The sequence below is a fragment of the Dreissena polymorpha genome, chromosome 8, assembly GCF_020536995.1.
Source record: "Dreissena polymorpha isolate Duluth1 chromosome 8, UMN_Dpol_1.0, whole genome shotgun sequence".
NCBI lineage: Eukaryota > Metazoa > Mollusca > Bivalvia > Myida > Dreissenidae > Dreissena > Dreissena polymorpha.
The window spans coordinates 25320232-25343487 of record NC_068362.1 but is presented as its reverse complement, the minus strand read 5'-3'; the positions used below and the strand labels follow the sequence as shown (position 1 = coordinate 25343487).

Below are 23256 nucleotides of genomic sequence, written 5' to 3'. Positions count from 1 at the left end.
TGTCGAAACCTTCAGGTGTTCCGTTATGAATGGTAACATTAAATACATGGTAATAAATAAACCAGGTTAACAACAATGTAAAATAACAGGAGCTTTCGGAAGAGAGCGCGCTGTTCTTTCCACATATTATCGCATTTTGTCTAAAACAAAATGAGTGTATAGCGGAAGCGAATTAAGAAATTAATTGATGATATCGTGCTACTCACATCCTATTCACACACATCCTTCATGTAATCAAATTATACTGTATAAGGTAATATTAAGTTTATTAATATCCTTGAAGTCTCGTTTTAGAAATTGAGCAGAAACATTTGTTTTAAATATTTATAGACAGTTATATGAACACCTACAATGGTAATAAATTGCCATGGGTGGTCGAAATATAAGGTTTCTAATTACGAGGTTCATACAAGAGCTTATTTTGTTCTTACGTCAGTTAGTTAGTGGAAGCCATTGTTCTTGATTTAGTATTTGTGACCCTGATCACTCCCTCCAAAAGAAAAAAACGTGATAAACATATGTATTTATTAAATAAAGTAGCATGTATGATGTTATATAACTATTCCGATATCGCTATTTAGCGTTTTCCAGAAACCATTTTTGTATTGTAAGTTACGAGGACAATTTCATTTGTCTACTTGAAACCATGTGTAATCCAAAAGAGTTATTTTAAAACACAACGGGAGTAAACCCAGTGAATGGCTAGGGTTAACCAAATTAAACTTTCCAAATATAGCAAAATAACCATTAACAAAAACACACAAATAAATATAATATAGAATAGTATATTGAAATTAAGATTCCACTTAAACCTTCTAAAAATACAATTAAAGAACATGCGTTTTAATATTTGTTTTTTCTTTCTTAATACTTCCTAGATGGCGGCCCTATGTTTGGCCGACACCAAACGTGTTAAAGTCAGTAAGTTAAAAAACACGTAACGGGTATCCAATAACAGATCTTATATGATCGTTATGACACCCAAAATCGGCCCTTTGTCGGCAAACACCTTAGGTGTGTAATAGCGACAGTTTAGAGCGGTTAATTGGAAGCAAAAAAGAATTTTTGGGAAAATATTGGTGGAATGACTGTAGTGTGCAATTATGCATATCGCTTTGGTCCGATTTCCAGGCCGAATTAGAGCGGTCAAAGCAAATTTTCGACGAGGGCGATTTTGTTTAACACTGAATACCCATACTCCAGCCAAAATAAATCATTTAAAGTTAGTGACAGAAATTAACGCATGGTTTATTGCTAGAATAAATATCATATACCAAATATGCGTTACAAAATTGTAAGTGCATAACACATTTTTAAATTTAGCGTATCGTTTTTTTTAATTTTTCCAGTCTCATTCACATGCAGGCTCATATTTGTTTTCATGTCTCACTATCTGATAAAGCACATTGGTGTTTGAACGATACGCATTTTAAAAAGACCACTTCACACTTAACACTCAGTACTGCTAAGATTATCAATCTAGCATACTTGCGACCATAGGAGCTCTGAATGTAAGACTATTTGTTTTTTGTTTCACTTTAATGATATTATACTCAAATATGGATGGATACCTTAGACGGAAAATGTAATGTATATACAAATAATACGTCTAGATTGTTTCTTAATACATCACTAAATTACTTCAAACTCTAGATATAATCCATGCAGAAGTTTATATTGGTCAAAATAATCCGTTTCGCATCGAGCTTTACGTTTGTACCGTAAAAGGACAGTAATTAAGAAAAGTACTCACACAGGCTACGGACATGCCGGAAAGCTGATAACAATTAAACCACTTGTAAGATAAAATGTTTGGTTTGTCGTTTTATTGCACTTATTTGTGAGTATCATATCTCAAAACTGCTGGTTATCGCTGGCTATCGCTGCAATAAAAGTACTTGTCAATACATTTTGTTTGTATACTTGAACAGTTAGACATACGGAAATCGTATATGGTTTCACTAGAAATATACCCTTTTTGAGCCAGAATTCACAACAAGACAACGATAAAATAAGGTTTACAACATCAGTTGATTAATCAAAATATTTACTATAAAATATTTACATGTTTCCCTTGAAAATAAAGCGCAAGTTTTGTAATTATACAAATTGATTAAGGGCATTGATTTATTATTTTTCTTATGACAACATTTGTGTAGTCAAACCACTACATGGGAAGCAAAATGTGCACGTAATTTAGACGGAACGAAACAAATCATATGTGGCGCGGTCCTTTCTTTAAATGGACAAATAACGGCAATAGCCGAGCTTTATCCGTGTATTACCACTAAGTCATACACAACAGCCTGCTTCTTGCCTGCCATTGAATTCTCATCAACAAATAAGAAACTATCATAGATTTCTCTCTCCTTTATTTTTAACGTCCATAATGTCTTCCACTCTAGGACATGGCAACCAGATTACTGGGATTGCCCTCGATGGACCTCGATGAGAGGACAAATTCTCCTTCAAAACCTCTCTGCCGCGTATCTACGACTGTTCCCTGAAATAAATCGTAGACTATCGACTGAAAAAAAGTTTACCTGACAATACGATATTTACAACATCCTTAAAAAATAACATACAACTATTTGTGACATGCATCGTTAAAGAAAGAGTTTCCCGTAAAACCCGTCTGGGAATTCGTAAAGCAAAATCTCGGGTTCGCCATTATTTGGAAAGTCACCAGGGTTCGACTAGACAACATAAACGTAACGAAATTCATTACCAGTCTATCAGTCAAACCTCCACCGACCCGCAGTAAAATGCGTTTAATGTTGGCAGCACCAAGAAATCAGTGAACGCGAAAATGGTAAACTGGTCGTCAACTCTTATAGGAACACGGGGGTCTACTTCCACGAGCAAGTCAATGCACCCCTCAGCGCTAAACTTATGCATGTAACACTACTGAAAGAATTATCGCATCTCCCGGGCAGAATCAATGACGCAATAGCCGAACTGATACAGTTGAACTCTTCCAACTGTTTTAAGTTGTAAATGCTATAATATTTATGTCTCAATCTATTTAGGTGATTGCGAAACCACAGTATTCTTCTAGAATGTTACACTTGCAAAACATCTACCAAAAGGTTAAACTTTTTTTAAATTTAGGCATTCATGGACAGACATTTTAATGTGCACGTTGCAAACACTTCCGTTTTGTGATTGACTTTATATTGCTCTGTAGTTTCTATCCATAGCGTATAACTGTTCTTGACTTTTTTTCACATTTTTTATGTTCTTGGTTTTAACTTAATCACTTTCGAATGTTTTACGGCTTATCTCAATCTCGAGCAATTGGATTGAATAGACACAAAATAAAAATAAAAACACGTCCGTTTCCCTTAACTGTCATAACATTAATAATATCGCCGTGGATTAATGTGCTTTTTATATTAACAAAAAGCTTAAGTGATTTCTTGATGACATACATCGTTCATCGGTAAGTGTATCGAAGAAAATATGCTATCAGATATGTCGGTTTGCTGAAACATTGAGTAGAAATGTAGCAAAATCTACCGTTGAATCCTTGTTCAATATCGTTACGTCAGAGCAGGTGAAACGAGACACTCCCTTTATTCCACCGCTGTTATGGGAAAAGAAACGCGGAATGTGGGAGAGTGACGTAAGATTTTATTACCATGGACACGAAGAATTATTCCTTATGCGCGAGGCGTTCAAAATCTATGACGACAACATGTTCGCGACTGCGTGGATTGCGTCATGCATTCTTGAGTCCTTTCACTATGGAAACGGACCGAAGCCAACTGAAGAAGCCATGACCGCCGCGGTGAGGTCAATCGCAGAATATCACGACAAAAACGCGAACTATTCTAATTCGCTGATGACGTTTTGGCCAAAGTAATACAACGCATTCTTTAAAGCTTGGTCAAGCTATCCGTACAATCTGCACCATTTTTTCGACCTTGCTGCATCCACAAATTTTTCGGCGTTCGAACAATTTTTGGATAAAATTGGTCTGCATGATATTGAAGTGATAATGGCAAGGCTTTTTGCTTCTGTGTAGGTTGAATTAAATTAAATTATGCAAAAAGCAAAATAATAAACGTTCCTTTTTCCTTTCAGTTAGGGAATTATGTTTCCCTTTTTCGTCAAAAATGTGATAAAGAAGTACAAAGCTAATAAAATGGATTCCCTATTTTCGAGTTTTCCGTTATATAACAAAATTAGTAGTTTGCAAGTCTACGTAATGAAAAAATAAAAATCACAACTTCATTATACGTTATATGGTAGGTTTAAAAGATATTGTATTAATACTTTTTTCCTTATTCTTATACTTTCAGAAACGGCAATTTGCACGCGTTCATGATACCACCTGACTTCGACGACACCTTTGTCAACCTAGGACTTGGTTTGCTGCTGGCGGAAATGAAAGACGAGTTTACTGAGACGCTTGCGCAATGGCGATCTCAGAATACGAATGTCACGTCCGTTTTTGAAGCCTTAAAGAAATACGCATATCATCCAAATTCGAATGATAGTAATATCAATGCTATAGACTGTAGAACCTACTTTTATCTACGTCACTTCCTTCAGCAGTTCCCGAAAATGAGGACATAGTGTTGGTCCCCACATGGGTAAAATGCTTTTCAAAAATCAGTTTTTTTTCTTCAAGATTTCATTTTTTTGTAACTTTCTCCACTTTTTGTTATAGTTCATACAAAATGAACATATTAAGAATCACTGTCTTTAATTATTAGTTATAACTTATTATTATTTATCAAGCTGATCTAATGGAGTTTTTCTAACATTGTAGTAGAAGCAGGGTAATAATGCTTACATTGAAAAAGGTCAAAATTGAAAGCAGCTATGATTCACATTTACTGCCCATGATATAATAATAAATCGTTATTTCTCTTTCTTATACATCCACGGTGAACTGATCATATTATGTGGTATATTATAAGAATTCGTTTTTTTTCTCATGTAATTCGTAAAACTGATCAACTGTTTCAGATTCAAGACGCTGCCGAGGTCATAGAGTGGGGTAAGAGAGGTGTTGACATGCCGTTTAACACAAATAACGTTGACGTAACTGTCGCCACCAACTCCGTGTTTGGCATTACGACGGCAATTCTAAATGACGTTGTCCCAGCAACAACACTGGATGACCCGGATATCAGGGTAACGATCAGTTAAACTTGGACCACGCAATGTATTTGCTAAAATAATTTGAAAGGTCATTCTTTAACATACAAGCTTTTGTTGAAGAATAGCATTTTTCACAATATGAAATCTGTTTCCGTAATTAAATGCAAGGAACGTGGACAACTTGTATATGTTATATATCATTTATATCGTTATGACCGATGTTTTGACAGGCACAATCTATTTACTGTGTCAAACAAAATCTTTGTTTGCGTATTCAAAACGTGAGATTCATTATTTTTCTTGTGAAAACAATCACATTTCCAAAAAAATATTGTATGGAGGTAATTAATAAATTACATAGTGAACAATACTGAAGTTTTTCGTTGAGTTGTATCGCATTGGCTCGTGAAATACATGGCACAATCAACTTGTGCGATACAACCCATCGAAACAGCACAATCACGCAGTAAGCCGTATTTAGCAATTTGCATTTAAGCAAATAGAATATGCCTCTTCCAGGGAAATCAACTGGCAAACTGACTATACGTGTTAGAGTATTGCATATTATACAATCCGTTATATCTACTCTGATACTGAAATCCACATGGTCGCTTAGTTCTCTTTTGCCTGATGTGAATACATACTCTCCGCTGTCAAATAAAGAATAGGCTGCGTTGTTTCAACCACAAACTCTATCGGCTTTTCTCTTACTATACAATATGAGTTTTTCTTAATCTCAAGCGATTACGTTTCATCTGTTAACAACGATTGTTTTCCTTAATTAAGTTATTTAAAACATACTTATTTATTTTGTATTGGGAATACAGTATAAGTAAAACACACTTCAATGACAAATATAAAAGGATTAAAACGAAATAAATAAATACTAAGTTTGTTTTGCTCTCCTTATTGGCCTTATTAGCAAACAACAACAACACCTGTTTTCCTCCTACAATTGACGACCATTATCTTTGAATTTGCTATTGTATTTACATTTGACTTATGTTGTTCCGCCATCAAATTCTCGTGTTGTATTTATGGCTCAATACCTACATTACCTTGCCGTGGCTTTGTCAACTGTAGTTAGTTCCTTTACTCTTGCTCAGCGTCATCTTCACCTGTAAAATAAAGCCTATTAAAAGATGTTAACCGCAATACGCACTGCATTTTTTTTGTTCTATTTACAGCAAACACCTCCAATCTGATAGCGAATATTATCGCAACAAACTTCAGTTCCCGTCACAACCTAGCTCTACTCTACTACCCGTCCGCAATAGAGTTCTATTGGTTCGTGGCCAGAACCTTTGGCGAAATAAACAGGAAAGAGAAAATTGAGAAATTACCACACCCGGTAGGTGGGACTTGTAAATAAACGAACATTCCCTGGCTACAGTAGGTAAGGACACAATAACTTTTACAAAGTAATCACCATAATATTTGTGTCGTTTTTTGTCGGATACACATGGTCATTCAAGCATATTTGCGTTGCGAAAACACAAACAGCTAAAGACAGAGCAATATTACACATGTTAACGGCATTTGTTTTGCGACGACGTTTAGCATAAACGTCCGAAATATAAGTGTACTGTTCTGATCACGGTTTTTAGCCATTCTTGCACCATTTGCGATGCGAGGCCCTATATTGTGTCCAGTCAGACGGTAAATATTGTTATGCAAAGCAAATAATGCATAAATAAAAACAACAACCTTATTATTAATAAAGTCAAAACATGTTTCTTGTTTTCCACAGCTTAAAACCCAGGTTCGACGTTTATCATATTGGTTTGTATCTGCTCCATATAAGGGCGCTAGTGTAACTTATTGTTATTGTATAATGTCATTCAGCTACTCGAAGAGGTCAAAGAACTATTGAGTGCCGTCTTGCACGATCACATGACTTCAGTATTGATCAACCACACCCAGGAGGACAGTCGGGGAGATATCTACTTTGACGACTTTGTGGGAGACGGTGATCTGGACCGCAACAACAACACAGTGGTAAATATGGTTTCATGGCTTTATTTCAGAATACATTAGTCTTGAAGCCCATGAATACACATACATGTAACACAAAATGTAGTCAACAGTGGTCAACGACATACAGGCATACACATATATAAGTTTTAGCAATATAAATTTATAATTAGCAATAGAAAGAATTTGCAACTCTTAAGACATGCATATTGAAAATAAACAGCTATTTTTAAATATAATTGCTGCTTCTTGCAGTCCACAAACATACACATGCGCATGTTTGCCGTTCATTGCTTCTAAAAAAGACTATCTATAATAGAAGAAATGACCGCTGCAAAATATTCGGGTTAATGGGTGTAACTAGTTCATTATGCGGTAGATGTTTTAAGATCCATTGGTTAAGTGACTGTGTTGTAAGCTTTTATGTGCATTTTTATTCAATACATAAGGTTTTACAATGATAATTGGTATATAATACTAATTTAAATAGAAGTTTGTGAACGCCGGTTTTTGCCGGCTGGTGTTCATTTGTTATTTTGTACCTTAATATAGTCATCCAAATTTTCAATCAAATTGCAATGACATCACATTTTTCTCAAACGTTCAACTTTGTGTGTGCAAAAAATACATATTTCAGCAGACAGTCGTTTATTTGAGTTCCGAATAAGATTTTTTTGCTTATTTCATTGCTACATATAGGTACGGGGTCAAGATTGCCTGTTTACCACAGGTATGGCCATCAATGCCTTGATGAGCACGTGGGCGGTCTTCGATGAGAAAACAAAGCATCTGTATTGGGAAAAAGGGAGTTGAGACTTCAAGAAAAGTAGGTGACTTCAAAACTGAGGATAAATCGGTATTAATACTGATGGGAAATCGTTGACAACAATTAAACTAAAACAGTTATATAAGCCAACTAGAAATTTTGTTTACGAAAATAATAACTAATATCCGACTTCCCATTTCTTTTACAAATTATTTTCTGCAGACACCCCCGATGAGGTCAAAAACACGGTTTCAAAGGCAGCGTCTTTTCTTCATAACAATTTGTTCGCACTCACATACCAGCCTTGGAACGCCTTCTTTTCTGGTTCTGTGAAAGGTTCAACGGTAAATGTATTACATACCATGTTTAATGCGACTGTTATATTGCACAGGGTATTTAAGTAAAATTCCGACAACACATCATCCACGCAACTCTGTATTTTGTTTAATTTAACATGTATATGCAACATTTTATTCGATTATTTTTTATACACAAAGTATGAGAATGGCCGGACGAGGGGGACAATCAGTTGCGCTCACAAAGAAACTTTAAATGACTTACTACAAGCATTCTCTTGAAACATGATTTTTGATTTGGTATATATCTCTTTAACACAGACATATTGCCAATAATACTAGACCGTGCATTCAATAATGTCAGTGACCACATTAATAACAATACCAAGTTGTATTACGCCACACAAGACTATCAGCTACATATATCATAACAATTCTCAAGACTGGCAGTTACACATATCATAACAATTCTCAAGACTGGCAGTTTCACATATCATTACAATTCTCAAGACTGGCAGTTACACATATCATTACAATTCTCAAGACTGGCAGTTACACATATCATAACAATTATCAAGACTGGCAGTTACACATATCATAACAACTCTCAAGACTGTCAGTTACACTTATCATAACAATTCTAAGAACTGGTAGTTACACATATCATAATAATTCTAAAGAATGGCAGTTACGCATATCACTACAATTATCAAGTTTCAGTTTCAGTTTATTGGCAATCAGCAAATGCATTTGCCTTTGGCCATTTACAAACACACACAAAAAACTTATCGCAAGGACCATCACAAACAACAAATAAGCATAGACAGATATTGCAGAACATTACATAGATATACAAACATACATATAAGCGATCAGAAGACAGGTAAACTATCAAGCGTATTTTGCCGTATACATAATGCTTCTTTTACATATTTTGCAAGATTATACATACATTTTTTACTTGAAGTTGATATTAACTAATTAAATTTTTGTACTGTAGGCCATGAACATTGGCCTAGGAATTTTGATCTTATACAACTGTATCGTGAGCAACATAAAATAAAGTGATATTCAGACTCTACTGCATTTTGGTTACATAATTTACACAATCTATTATTTCTTTCTGTATTGTTATACCTTCCTTGTTCTATCTCTAAACTATGAGAACATAATCTTAAACAAGTTAATTGATGTCTAAGTTTATCATTTGATATAACATCCAAATACTTTTCAAAACAAAATTCAGTTTTATATTTACAATAAATATCTAACTTCGACATTGAATTAACATTATTATTCCACTCTAAAACAGATTGATCTCTAATTCTCGATTTTAATGAATTATAATAATTAACACTGGGATAAAAATACAATCTAATATCCCGTAAACCTAAATTGTCTATGATAGAATTTATTCTACTAGCCCAACAAGAAGTACTTACATTGTTACATAGGTCACTATACACTCTATATGATTCATTATTTTCATGATTTTCAACCAAATTTCATTGCTCTTTCCTTACAAATAACTGACAAAGGTACTCGACCGAGTTCACCATAAACAGCATATGTAGAAGTTTGTTTCTTTACACCTAGTATATATTTACGAAAATTAATATGTAAATTATCAACATGTTTATAATTATACACACCCCATACTTCACAACCATATGTCAGTATAGGTACAATCATAGAATCAAATAGGGATAGCTTTGTCTTAATATCTAGGCTAATTTTATCAAACACATTTAAAAGATTAGTGTACGCCCTAAGGGCTTGATCACTGCGTTGACCATGTCACCAGTATAAGTAAATTCTATTCCAAGATATACAAAGTTGTCAACAATGTCAATTTGTTCATTATCTATATAGAAGTCAGGATACACAGTTTGCTTTTTTTTTAAATACACATATTTTAGTTTTATGTACATTTATTTTTAACCCCCATTTAATAGAATAATGATGTAAAGCATCTATTTGCGATTGTAGACTATTTGGATCCGTTGTGAATAATACAATATCATCGGCAAATAAAATCATATACATGGACAAAAGTTCGTAATCTTTTTCAGGCAACTCATTAAAATTCATGGTTTCAGTGATATCATTTATGAACAATATAAAAAGATGAAGGAGATAAAGGCCCCCCTTGTTTTAATCCGATTGTTACATTGAAAAAGTCAGACATATTCATATTACTCGACAATTTCACACAGGCTTGCACATTTAAATCAAAACCATTTGTATTTCTAAATTTCTTTATATACTTCCAAAATTTGCGGGGAGACGTTTTGCTAATATTAGACATTTTTATTTTTTAATTGTAAAAATATCTCCTTTTAGCCGATCTCTTTACTGTATTGTATTGTTTTCTACAATTAAACAAATCTATTTTCTTTTCTTCCGACTTAATGTAAGCATTACGTCAAGACTGGCAGATACACATATCATAGCAATTCTCAAGACTGGCAGTGACAAATATCATAACACTTTTAAAGACTGGCAGTTACAAATATCATAACAATTCTCAAGACTGGCAGTTACACATATCATAACAATTCTCAAGACTGGGAGTTTCACATATCATTACAAATGCCAAGTTTAGCAGTAACACATATCATAAAAATTATCAAGACTGGCAGTGACACATATCATTACAATGCTCAAGTCTGGCAGTTACACACATCATAACAATTCTCAAGTCTTGAAGTTACACACATTATAACAATTCTCAAGACTGGCAGTTTCACATATCATAACAATTCTCAAGACTGGCAGATACACACATCATAACAATTCTCAAGACTGGCAGTTACATATATCATTACAATTCTCAAGACTGGCAGTTGCACATATCATAACAATTCTCAATACTGGCAGTTGCACATATAATAACAATTCTCAAGACTGGCAGTAACACATATCATAACAATTCTCAAGACTGTCAGTTACACATATCATAACAATTCTCAACAGTGGCAGTTACACATATCATTACAATTTTCATGACTGGCAGTTGCACATAGCATAACAGTTCTCAAGACTGGCAGTTACACATATCATTACAATTATCAAGACTGGCAGTTACACACATCATAACAATTCTCAAGAAAGGTGAACTACGGTTCATGAAATGCATGTTAATAAATGTACCCAACCTAACTATTGGTAGTTTTTATAGTCTAACTGATAAGATGGGTATAGTGAAAGTGTTGAAATTTAGAATTTCAAATAGAAATTTTAACGTAATAAATACAACTCCAGTGAGTTAGTTACAAACAAATAAATAAGAGATGTTCACTAATCAGTGTAACATTTTAAAGGCTCATGTTTTTGTACTAACTTTTTCACAGATTTGTAAATGATGACTTGTCGCCGTGCCATTTATTTTATCAATTTTATTTGTGGGGGTAATTCTTATATACCGGTATTTTTTTAGACAGGGACCTCTTACCCGATGAACCGAAACTACATTACCCCAGGGAATCCCAGAGACGGATACATGGACGCTGTTCAAGGTATCATAGACGAGAAGACATACCAAGCCCTTATCAAGAAGGGAGTGCATGGTCGGCCCGTGCCTATTGATTACCATGGGTACAACAACTATCCGGATTACTGGCCATTCTGGAGCTCTGAATCGTACACCTATGTGACCAACATGCTGGCTCTGTCCAGATATGCGAACACGTATGACCAATACGAAAGACTGTAACGATTTGAGATGCACGTTCGCTGACATTATGCCACGCTGCTGGCACTAAGTATATAACCAGATTAAAAAATCCATTTGTGACGAAATAGAAACGGATAAAAAAACAAGTCATTTGAAACAAAAGGTCATGTTTTACATTTGTACGCATTTCATTACTTTGTTGCAAATGTATTATTTATGGTTTTCAACATTCAAAATGTACGTAAATAAACCAACTACATGTTTAATTCTTCTGTTTATATTAAATGGAAATCACATAACAACTACGAGTTTGAGATAAAATAAATAAGATTTTGACGCAAAAACTTGATTTCAAAACATCAAATACTCTTATTCTGATATTTGAAAAAAACATGCGAAGAAGTATTGATGAAAAATATGTATATACAAATTAAGACATTATTACATTTATAAATGTGTAATAATGCAAAACAAATACATAATAACGCAAACAAGACGTGATCAAGCGAAATGAAATCTTAAAAACGCACACAAATGGAATTATAAGGAGGGATAAGGTCGCATTATCTGTAATAATAACCCAACACACAAGCGCAATCATGCGGAAAGCGCAATCATGCGGAAAGCGCAATCATGCTGAGAGCGCAATCATGCGGAAAATGTGGAAAGCGCAATCATGCGGAAAGCGCAATCACGCGGAAAGCGCAATCATGAAGAAAGCGCAATCATGCGGACTGAAATGCGTAATAACGAAAAATAAAGGCATTAATTAGTGGAATAAAAGCGAATTAATGCCAGATGAAGGCATAACAATGCGAAACAAAGGCTTTACATGGAAAACAAACGTCGCAATAAAGGCACTATACAGTAGAATAAAATCGTAGTTTCGCTGACAAAAAATCATAATAATGCGACACAAAGGCGTAATAACGAAAATTAGATGCGTGATAACTTTTAATAATGACCTAAGGCGCAGAATCGAATAAACTTAATGCAAATCAGTCGACAGATGAGACAACTTGTCCTATCATAATGACCTAGACCATGTTTATTTCAGATACGTTTTTCTGAACTCCTTTAATATAAACATATGCGTATATTATATGCGTATATGCGTTTATTATAACAATGTGTAAAAATAGACCTGTATTTTATAGTATATTGAACATTGAATATCGAAGGAGAGATTTTCGTGTACCCATCTTTTTGTCTTGCAATTAAAGCGGCCTATAGACGACGCATACGGTATTTTATGTTAAAAAGTACCATAATCTTTTCTGGGCTAGGCTACACCAAAAAAATACTGGGTCGCTAATGTAGGTGGACAGGTATGATTTTATGTTGCTATGCAGACATGTCGCACGCGTCATTATAACGCAAGTTTGCCAAACTAAACTTTTGTGGAAAGTGTGAAAAGTTTGGCTGATAATTTTACCATGTTGATGGTTAGGCACCGTTTGGAGTTCAAAACTGAGATCTTACCTAAAGCCAGCTGCCTTCTGTATTTGGCGACGGTTGCATACCAATCTGTGTAACCCGACAACTTTATTATCTGCAACAGGACGGCTTTTACTCATATGGTGAGTTATGGTAGGATGTCTTTGATGAAGAGTTTGCAGCAGTGTTGTTTGCCCTTCGGAGACCTAATGAAACACGGACGCCCCGGTTGTGCAGGTAGGACTTTTTCTACCGGCACGTGTTGCATAATATACCACAGAGCATTCGCTTTGAAATATGTATATCATATAACGATTTTTCCATTTTTGACTGCTTTCTGTAGATCAATTTTTGCAGCGTTCATCGTCTTCCGCACATGGAATGCATCTTCTGTAAGATGGGAAAGGTGTGTTGTTTTGGTCTGGCCTGTTCTTAACCCGTCTTTCTCTTGTGTAACGATGCTCTCTGTCAACCGGCACCACTGCATGATTATCAGAGTGATGGGTTGGTAACTCAGGAATGTCGAAATGGCCTTCCCTTTCTTCAGAACATTAATCCTCTGTGCCGTCTCTCAGAATTGGAATACGTAGCCATGCGACCAGCTTGCGTTGAAGATGTTCAACTGCTTCTTGGGATTGTATACCCGATCTCATTTTATTGAGTAATTGTTTAGCCTTCTTCGTTTCATATATTATGGTATCTTTTATCATGGCTTCATGCGCGTTGTTGTCTTTAGAGTTGTTTTTTTCCTTCTTACTGCCGGATTTCTTTGTCTAGCGATCTGAGTAATATGCTATTGGTATGGTTGGAGTCTGACTTTCCCATTAAGTTTTTTATTGTTCCGGTTGTTTACGACCAGGGTCATCACTCCTCCCTTTTTCCAAAACAATCGTTTCTGAAAACGTGGTACCCTCATATCATGAATGGCTTCCACTCTTGCACGTGTGTTGCTGCTGTGTACATGCAGTAAATTATATCGTAATGTTTCCCACTGCATACAATTCCGCGATGTTTTTACTGGGTAAATATTAATGTCTGTTGTAGAGGATTTTCGGCAGCATCTCTCCTGTGATCTTTTTCGTTACCCCATATGACGAGTTCAACTGCAGCTTTGGTTGGATTCCATAGAAGCCCGGAGCCTGTGATGTCGGACTTCACGGACTGATCACCATTATTGTAATATTCCACTGCAAGTTATTCTGTGTTGAGTTGAAGGTTGGTTTGTTAGAGTCCGCTATTTATCATGGATGGTACATCGTGGTTTATGTCCGGGTAATATCACACTAAGCACACGGTTAAAGGATGTCCCCTGTATGCAAAGGCAGCGAGGGTTGTCCCTGGACAAATACCCTTCGGCTGTTAAAATAGCATTATTCTAGACTACTTGGCGTTCCTATAGCTGTACGAATTGGTTTCAATATTCCTATATCACATTATAGTGCAACTCTTTCATCACCCACCCAATACACAAACACATTCTGGTCGAAACATCAATAGTTTGTGTGGAGCTATGTTTTTGTTTTTTTCCAGCCAGTCCCTGTTTATCTCACAGCTAGCAAATTTATCAAGAGTTCGTTCCCTAGCCGATACCTGGGAACCTACTGGATATAGGACGGTTACTCATGTACCTTTATTAGGATAGCCTACTTCAGAACAGATAATTATAACTTTTGAAATAATATACAGTATTGGCCGTCAATATGCCGCTTTAAATTCAAGGCTAACGTTTACCCGATTATCCCTCGTCTGCTATTGATTGTGCATGTTAACTATTAATCAACATGTATATTAAAACTGTTATAAATCATCGTTATATGATATACATATTTCAATATCTAAGTAATTTGATAAACGTATCTGAAATATCCCTGATCTACAACAGTATGATACATTTGTATCATCATACCACCGCATTGATATCTGCCTGATAAAACGTTGCCTGATATATATGTATTTATAGCAAGGTCAACAGGAAGTTCTTATATCAGTCAATGTTTGGAGTTACGTGGGATTTGCAATAAATTAACTAATTTATATCAACATGAATCAGGTTCAACAAAACAAACAATTTGATACCAAGAACGTACATATTTTATTATAGTTGAAGTCATAAATCAGAAAAACTTATTTAAATCACCACAGCCCGCACTACAGAAGTTAAATGACGTCATCAATGGGACAAAAAATCTTAAATATCGATATAGTCATTGCACTCGCAAGTGTTGCACAGACAGTCAAGACCTATCATAACTGTATGGTAATCCTCAACTATTTAAAAAACGATTTAACACGCTTATATCAATATTGACACCATGATCAAAATGTCAATTTCAATACACATCTCCAAAATGGCGTCTCCAAACTATTCGGTGAAGTGTGTTCTTCGATTAAATTAGTCGCAGCAGTCCATTCCTGATCTCCAATTCAAGCCTCGCCGTTATATTATTCTAAGCCTCGCCTGATATATTACAAAACTCTGGGACAGTAACCTGTTATTCTCTATTTATCGGTCCATGGGGTTGCATTAAGATACTAATGTAGAGTTTCACTTTCTTTGTCTTTTAAACAGAACGAAAGCGTCCTGTTTTATCTACTTATTTCTAGAAGAAAAGATAAAGATAAAGTTCACTGAACAGCGTAAGTGTTTTTTTCCGAAATAAATGGACAACAATTTTAATCTCCAGAATAAAATCACATTTAGATCCGTGTGTAAATCCTAGTATAATATCTGATCGTCTTCATGGGTTGATATCGTAAGTGTTTCGTATCATAAATACTCGAAATATAAAGTGTTTTTTTCCGAATCAGAACAAATAAACAACTTCAAGAAATCCGTAATAATTAAGGTATAAAAAGACAACACCGACCTTATGTTTTCATCGACTGCAGAAGACGTCCTTCTGAAAGGGTGAGTGGACTATTTTAATTTGTTTATGCTTTTTATTGGTGATGTCTTCATTTAAGATAATTTATAAGTAACCGCTTATTGTATGTTAAAAGTGAGCGCGTTTTTCGGCCATGTATTTATCACTAGATTCGGTAATTTATAAAATAAATACCGGTCTTAAAGGAATTCGGTTTAAAAAAATCTCCAAAACATAACTTATTAACGCGTTTAGACAACATTTTAATTATTACACAGTGTGTTCGTGTCACTGCGACGAAATTCTTCAAAAATATTATGCATTAAAATATATTACATATTTACTAGTTTATGAAATTATATGTATGACATAGAATTACATTCCCTTGATTTTTTATTTTACAGTCGTGTGAATCTTCATACGTAATGTTGATAAATAAGTTAAGAGCACGTTTACCTAAATTAGTCAATTATATGTCTGATGCAGACGACGACAGAAGTATGTTAATAATTAATATTTGAAAGGTTCTTCCACCGAACTATGCTTATGACAAGTATTCAACGAGCCATAGGCGCGAGATTTAATAGGACACATTTTCAAGTTAAATAGTGTTACACATATTTATTCAGTATAAACCAGTGGTATCGAAACTTTTATATGCAGATCCCAAATGAATGTTCTCAGAACTAATGTGACTTTAATCATGCTTAACATAAACGTCATTTCCATATAGACTTCTGTAAGCGCAGCGAAATCGTTCAATAAGTAACGAATATATTTATTATTTAAATGATAATGATATTTGTAAATTGATTATTTCATACATTTAAAGTCCAAGCTTTACAATGTAATCATTTTGTAAAATATCAGAATAATAAAGTACGAAATGGAAGCATTTTATGTTCTCTTGTCTGAAATTCTTATTAGCGGTATATTTTACACTAAGAGATCTTTTGATCTGCAATTGTATTTTCATTTGCGTTATGTTAAATGTAACTGCGCGAGTTTGTATATAAAAAAATGTAAGCATCTCCAAATGTTTATCAAATGCTAGTTATGAACACTCAATACATTAATGTAATAGCCAGTTAATATAGTGGGTGAATGGATCTGAGTTAAGAACGTTTCTTTTGAAATGGCAATCGGATACTTATAACAGCTAAGTTACACTGTGATTATATATTATTGTGGTGTTGTTCTTGTACTTGTAGATGAAATTCGCAATCAATATTATAATTGCTTGTTTATATAAATAATAGCATGGCCTTTGTTGTATAAATAACAATACTTCATTGTATTTGCTAAAGTATAGCATATACCCATATTTGCAAATAAAATGCAACGAAAACGGATCCAAATCTCCTTAGTATACTACTCACCGATATTCTGGCATCAATGAAGTCTTTACACAATGGCGTTTCTTTTAGTTTCTGTACCTGCATCAAGGAGCTGAACAACATCTACCATGAAGATTACACTGCTCTGCGCTTCTTGGTCGTCTTCCTGGCCATCTCGTGCGGTAAGTCAGCATTTTTATTACTCTTTTCTGTTCCTACAAATTAAAAGTTAACATATCGTTTAAACCGTATATAATAGTATAGTGTATGCCCATATCTGTATTTACATATGTATCCTTAAATTTGTACTACAATTTAGAATAATAAGTTTAATAGTTTTATAATAATATAAGTCATTTTCTCAGCATTTGGTGTATTTTACAGTTGTATAAATGGGTTCATGTTAAGAAAATAATAAAACTAGCCGTGGCTTCATATTGTTTAGAGAGTGAAAGAGCGCCCTATATCCCAATGATTTGGGTGGTGAGGGTCGGGGTTAATTTGACATTCGTTTGAAGATGTTACGTTATCAATTTCAGACTGTATACCGATCCTTTACCTTTTCATTTTACATTTGTAGTTATATGCAGCACTGTTGGTAATTTTGTCAATTGTTATTCACAAACGAACTAACTGAGCGTACAACACATATACACACGCAATTTCCATCTGTTTATTCTGCAGCCAAGGGCGGTAAGGAAATGATGTACGAATATGATGGTGAGATGGGAGACGATGGAATGATGTACGACTATAATGACGTGAGGACCGGTGAAGAAATTGGAGACCGCAATGTAGGGTGTAGGCGGTGGTGTACGGTATCATATCGCGGTATCAGCCAGAGATGGTGCTGCTGTCCTGGTACTATTGTGAACTGGTTTTGCCCTAGAGTATCTAGACACTAGAGCAACAAACAACAAGTAAGGTGCTGATGATTAAGTCACAGCAAATGATACTGTTTGAGCCTCGTTCCGGGAAAACTGGGCTTAATGCATGTGCGTGAAGTGTTGTCCCAAATTTGCATGTGTTATCCGCACAGGCTAATAAGTGACGATACTTTCCGCTTTTAAAGAATGTTTCGATTAAAGGAAGCCTCGAAACGAGAATCCACTTAAGACGGAAAGTGTTGTCCTTGACTAGCCTGTGTGTATTTCACAGGCTAGTCTGAAATGATATTTAACGCAAATGCATTAAGCACAGTTTTCCCAGAACGAGGCTCATTTCATTCTGTATGGTATACTAGAGATGCGAGTAAGCTCATTTAAGAGATGTTCTTCTAGCCGATACGACTAACCTTCATAATTTGGTCTTGAGAATAACAACTTATTAACAATAAAAATTAACAATTAAATCGGTTAAGCACAAGTATAGGATCACAGGATATTCATTGTTAATATACATATTTGGTTATGTTAAATGCAGATTGTCAAAAGGCCCGTAAAATTAAAAAAAAATCAAAAGCCCGAAATATCATCCATAGAGACTGTACTCTAAATTTAACAATTTTTAAGTAAATACAAGTAATTAAGCACGATGGTGTTTCTTGAAAGACTTCCTGCAGACTATGTCTGCAGAATCATTATTATTTAATATGTTCAAAATACACTTAAAACTTATTATTTTAGATGTAATGTTGATTGTATACTAATTAAATACGTATATCATGCGCACGTACGTATTTTGTTATTCAGCCATTGATTTTTCATTCATCCATTAAACTCATTTTCACTTTCAGGACCAACATCCCGGAACACGGATTGGACTGGCACTCGATTCGATAGCAATGTATCAATATATATATATATCAATGTATTGTGTGCATTAAAAAAAATAATAATATATGAATGTAACTTTGGGGTTGTGTTATTACTAGGACCATGTTATATTATAAATACATGTACATTTACTAGAAATAAATAGGTTTAGCAAGATTGCAATACTGTTCATGTTATTAATAGGAAAAGCTTTCATTAGCACACGCTGTTGCGCAGATTCGCGGTAGTGAAAGTAAGCATTAATTCGCACACTTAATTTCGTAGAACATTTAACACGACTCTGAATTATGCATGAAGAAAGCCGACGTCAAAGTAACACAATGGAAATCTATTTTGTCGAATCGGTCATTTCTTTTTACTTTCTCGTTGTTAACACCTAGGGCCTAACAGGTTAAGGACGTGTTCGTAAATGTACTACCTACTCAATTTTTAACGCATTCGCGCAGTCTGGTCAGGAGATACCTGTCCGCTATAGAGTCACGCATTACTTACTCGCACGGGACTAGATCTAATGATAAGGTGATTTTCACATACATCCAGGTGATACTTTTACTTTCAAATCTTTTTACCATAATGCAATAAAATACATGAATAACTTGCCACAAAATATACGATGTACAAAGTCTAAGAATACGTTAAAAAAACTTGTTAAGAAGCATTTATTAGAAGAAATGGAAATAGTTGAGAAACTAGAGTATCTGTATTATTAGCGTTTGAACATTTTATAGATCTGTAAACTATATTGTTATACATTTTTAAACTGTAAACCATATTGTAATACATTTTTAAACTGTGTTTGTGCAATCCTGTCAATTTCATCATCATATGACGTGTTCTCTTTTTCAACAATAAAAATTATTTTATTAATACTATAATATGACATTGTATGACCGTTGTCACTTTATTCCATCATAGATGTCGAATTTATGGTATACTTTTGCGTTATTTAGATCCACATGTGACGGCTTTGGACCCCGTTGGAAATACGTTTTGTATGATTTATCGTCCAAACTTTACGGGTTATGGGCTCTGATGGAAACTATCTGTGATATATCTGAATTGTTAATAATTGTGACTGTTGAATGTATTGCTATGTTATGTGCACAAATGAAATTATTAAGTATTATTACTTCGCGGTGTCTTAAGCGGACATACTGACTCCTCACTAGACTGCACAAATGCGCATTTGGCATAAGACTCATTATCGCATAACGCATGTTTTATTATTAGACACCTTACATTTCAAAATAAAAGTTTGAGCTACGTAAATCTCGATGGTATTCCGTCAATAAAAAAACATACCCTATCTTCTTGATTGCTCGGCTGGCAAAATACAAACATGTTCGTTTATTGCTTAATTGTGTGCTTTGTATAAAGCTTTCGGCACATTTGGGGAGTATGGTGACAAAAGGGAAACACATGGAATCACTTATTTAACCCTATCAAGTTGCAAGAAATTTAAAATGATGATACATGTTTATTCCTTTTTTCATTCACGTAGTTGAGTCGATTGACGCGATTGAAAAAGAGCGATAAAGAAATCACTACCTCTTCACACATGTTAAGATTGACAGCACTTGTATGGTTATAAACTCACATGTTTGCCACAATCACCCACTTTTGTGCTCCATTCTTCTCCAACGTTAGGGCCCACTTTCTCTAAATTACATTAGCCGCGATCTGTGAAAACGATACTTAATACATCTCCGCACAGGCTAATCCGACACGACACTAACAGCGTTCACCGAATTTCCGTTTTAGAAGAGACTGCCTATAAACGAAAAATGCACAGAAAGTGTCGGCCCTGATAAGCCTGCGCGGAATGCACAATTATGTCTGAGACGACACTGTGCGCACATGCATTAAGCACAGTTTTCCCAGAACGAGGCTCGTATTGTAACAGTTTTGACGAATACAATTGAAATGCAAAAAAACAAATCTATTCCAAATTGCTTGTTGGTCCACCATTAAATATCTTATATGCTATTTTTTTTTAAATAAGTGGTTGTTATCTTTTAAGCTTAAGCCATTGGGTTGATTGAAATTGCATTAAATGCTATAAATGATTTACTAGGCCTGGACATCACCTTCCCTGCTATGGCCCAAAGCTAATGTGTTGTGTTTGCATTGCATATTAAATGCAAATAAAAAAGATAAATGTTGACAACATTTGGCTCCCCGAAAATGTCGAATATCACTAAGCCATACAAAACGCCGGAAGTTGTTGAAGGCAACATTCAAATGGGACGTTTGTGGATTGGGAAACGCGCGCAGTAAACTGATCAAAAATTGATACATTTACACCACCTTCCCCCAGTTTTTAAGAGGCTTATATGTTCGCAGATTACAAAGTGCCATGTAGACACTTATTGCGTTTTTACAACACTATTGTAACACAATATTCACGATGCATGTTTAATGTGCATGCACTTTTATATCCATATTGAAATTTGTTAACCTTATTTTTTTAATTAAACGTCTAAGAGACCTGATAAAGAAAGTAACACAATATAAGAAAACTATGGCACTATTTCATTGTTCAAATAACCGTGGAATATTAAAACTGAGAATGATTATTTCCAGAAGTCAATGATAAATAAATAAAATCTCTCCAGCATGGTATGCTATTTTCTCCCTCATCGGCACTTACCGGCATTCGACGATCACTAGTGCGTCCCGTGCAAAGAAAACTGGGCTTAATGCATCTGCATAAAGAGTCGTCCAAGATAAGATATTGTCAACATGGCAATTTAAAAAAAATGATTAGCTTTTAAAAAACTGTAAATGAGGCGGCTTGATACCACAAATGACGTAGACTCTTACCGAAAACAAAGCTTCGTTTATTTATATTCATCTTTCGACATTCATAAAATAAGCATGTTTACAAACGCGAAATACTTTAATAGTTTATATATTTGTATTATAAATGTGTATAAATAATTAACAAAACCCACTTGTCTTAATTCCTGCTTAATATATAATTTTGTGACATATAATACACAGTGATGAACACTGAAACAGGTAAGAACATTTTCTCCAAAAGTTCCAATTACTTATGTAATGTATTTCATATTAATTCATAGTCAGAATGATGGACCCTGCATTTACCAGTACTCACACCACCACCATGTGTCTTATCTAATTGTTGTTGATTCATATGTAAAATGTCCCGTAGTTAAAGTAATGAAGCAAATCAGCTATACCCCATACTGCAAGTTTGCAGGCTTTTGCCTGTTTCGGCTGTGTGAGTAACTACGTGTTTGCAAGCTTTTGACTGTTTCGGCTGTGCTAGTAACTGCGTGTTTTCAGGCTTTTGCCTGTTTCGGCTGTGTTAGTAACTGCGTATTTGAAGGCTTTTGACTGTTTCGGCTGTGTTAGTAACTGCGTATTTGGAGGCTTTTGACTGTTTCAGCTGTGTAAGTAACTGCGTATTTGCAGGCTTTTGCCTGTTTCGGCTGTGTTAGAAACTGCGTGTTTGCAGGCTTTTGCCTATTTCGGCTGTGTTTGTAATCGCGTATTTGCAGGCTTTCGACTGTTTCGGCGGTGTTAGTAACGGCGTGTTTGCAGGCTTCGGCCTGTTTCGGCTGTGTTAGTAACTGCATGTTTGCAGGCTTTTGACTGTTTCGGCTGTGTTAGTAACTGCGTGTTTGCAGGCTTTTGACTGTTTCGGCTGTATTAGAAACTGTGCGAGTGCAGGCTTTTGACTGTTTCGGCTGTGTTAGTAACTGCGTGTTTGAAGGCTTCTGACTGTTTTGGCTGTGTTAGTAACTGCGTGTTTGCATGCTTTTGACTGTTTCGGCTGTGTTAGAAACTTTGTAATTGAAGGCTTTTAGTAATTGCGTGAATGCGGGTTTTTTACTCTTTCGGCTGTGTTAGTCACTGTATGTTTGCAGGCTTTTTACTGTTTGGGCTGTGTTAGAAACTGCGTGTTTGCATGCTTTTGACTGTTTCGGCTGTGTTAGTAACTGCGTGTTTGCAGGCTTTTGACTGTTTCGGCTGTGTAAGTAACTGCATGTTTA

At 35.0% G+C, this 23256-nt stretch overlaps 3 protein-coding genes and 1 long non-coding RNA gene across 4 annotated transcripts in view; 2 read left to right on the top strand and 2 right to left on the bottom strand.

Moving 5' to 3' along the window:
- Positions 1 to 23256, bottom strand: part of LOC127842114 (neurogenic locus notch homolog protein 2-like) — a 135240-nt gene that overhangs the window by 44197 nt on the left and 67787 nt on the right. The gene's annotated exons all lie outside the window — the stretch shown is intronic.
- The window catches only part of LOC127842124 (fibropellin-1-like), a 127873-nt gene that overhangs the window by 52285 nt on the left and 52332 nt on the right, over positions 1 to 23256 (bottom strand). The gene's annotated exons all lie outside the window — the stretch shown is intronic.
- LOC127842129 (uncharacterized) lies at positions 4314 to 12020 on the top strand. The gene is made up of 7 exons (XR_008031490.1): positions 4314 to 4598; positions 4978 to 5145; positions 6300 to 6463; positions 6958 to 7110; positions 7786 to 7912; positions 8075 to 8196; positions 11588 to 12020. It is a non-coding gene; the product is annotated as an uncharacterized LOC127842129 (long non-coding RNA).
- Positions 16054 to 19525, top strand: LOC127842128 (uncharacterized). The gene is made up of 4 exons (XM_052371479.1): positions 16054 to 16169; positions 17553 to 17644; positions 18147 to 18382; positions 19198 to 19525. The coding sequence occupies exons 1-3, from the start codon at positions 16132 to 16134 to the stop codon at positions 18365 to 18367; spliced, it is 351 nt and encodes a 116-aa protein (XP_052227439.1). The 5' UTR covers positions 16054 to 16131; the 3' UTR covers positions 18368 to 18382; positions 19198 to 19525.

Bases quoted from the DNA above. Each gene is read 5' to 3' on its own strand.
- LOC127842128 (XM_052371479.1), top strand. From the start codon at position 16,132: ATGTTTTCATCGACTGCAGAAGACGTCCTTCTGAAAGG. The intron at 16,170-17,552 runs GTGAGTGGACTA...CGTTTCTTTTAG, and splicing joins GAAGACGTCCTTCTGAAAGG to TTTCTGTACCTGCATCAAGG. The intron at 17,645-18,146 runs GTAAGTCAGCAT...TTTATTCTGCAG, and splicing joins CTTCCTGGCCATCTCGTGCG to CCAAGGGCGGTAAGGAAATG.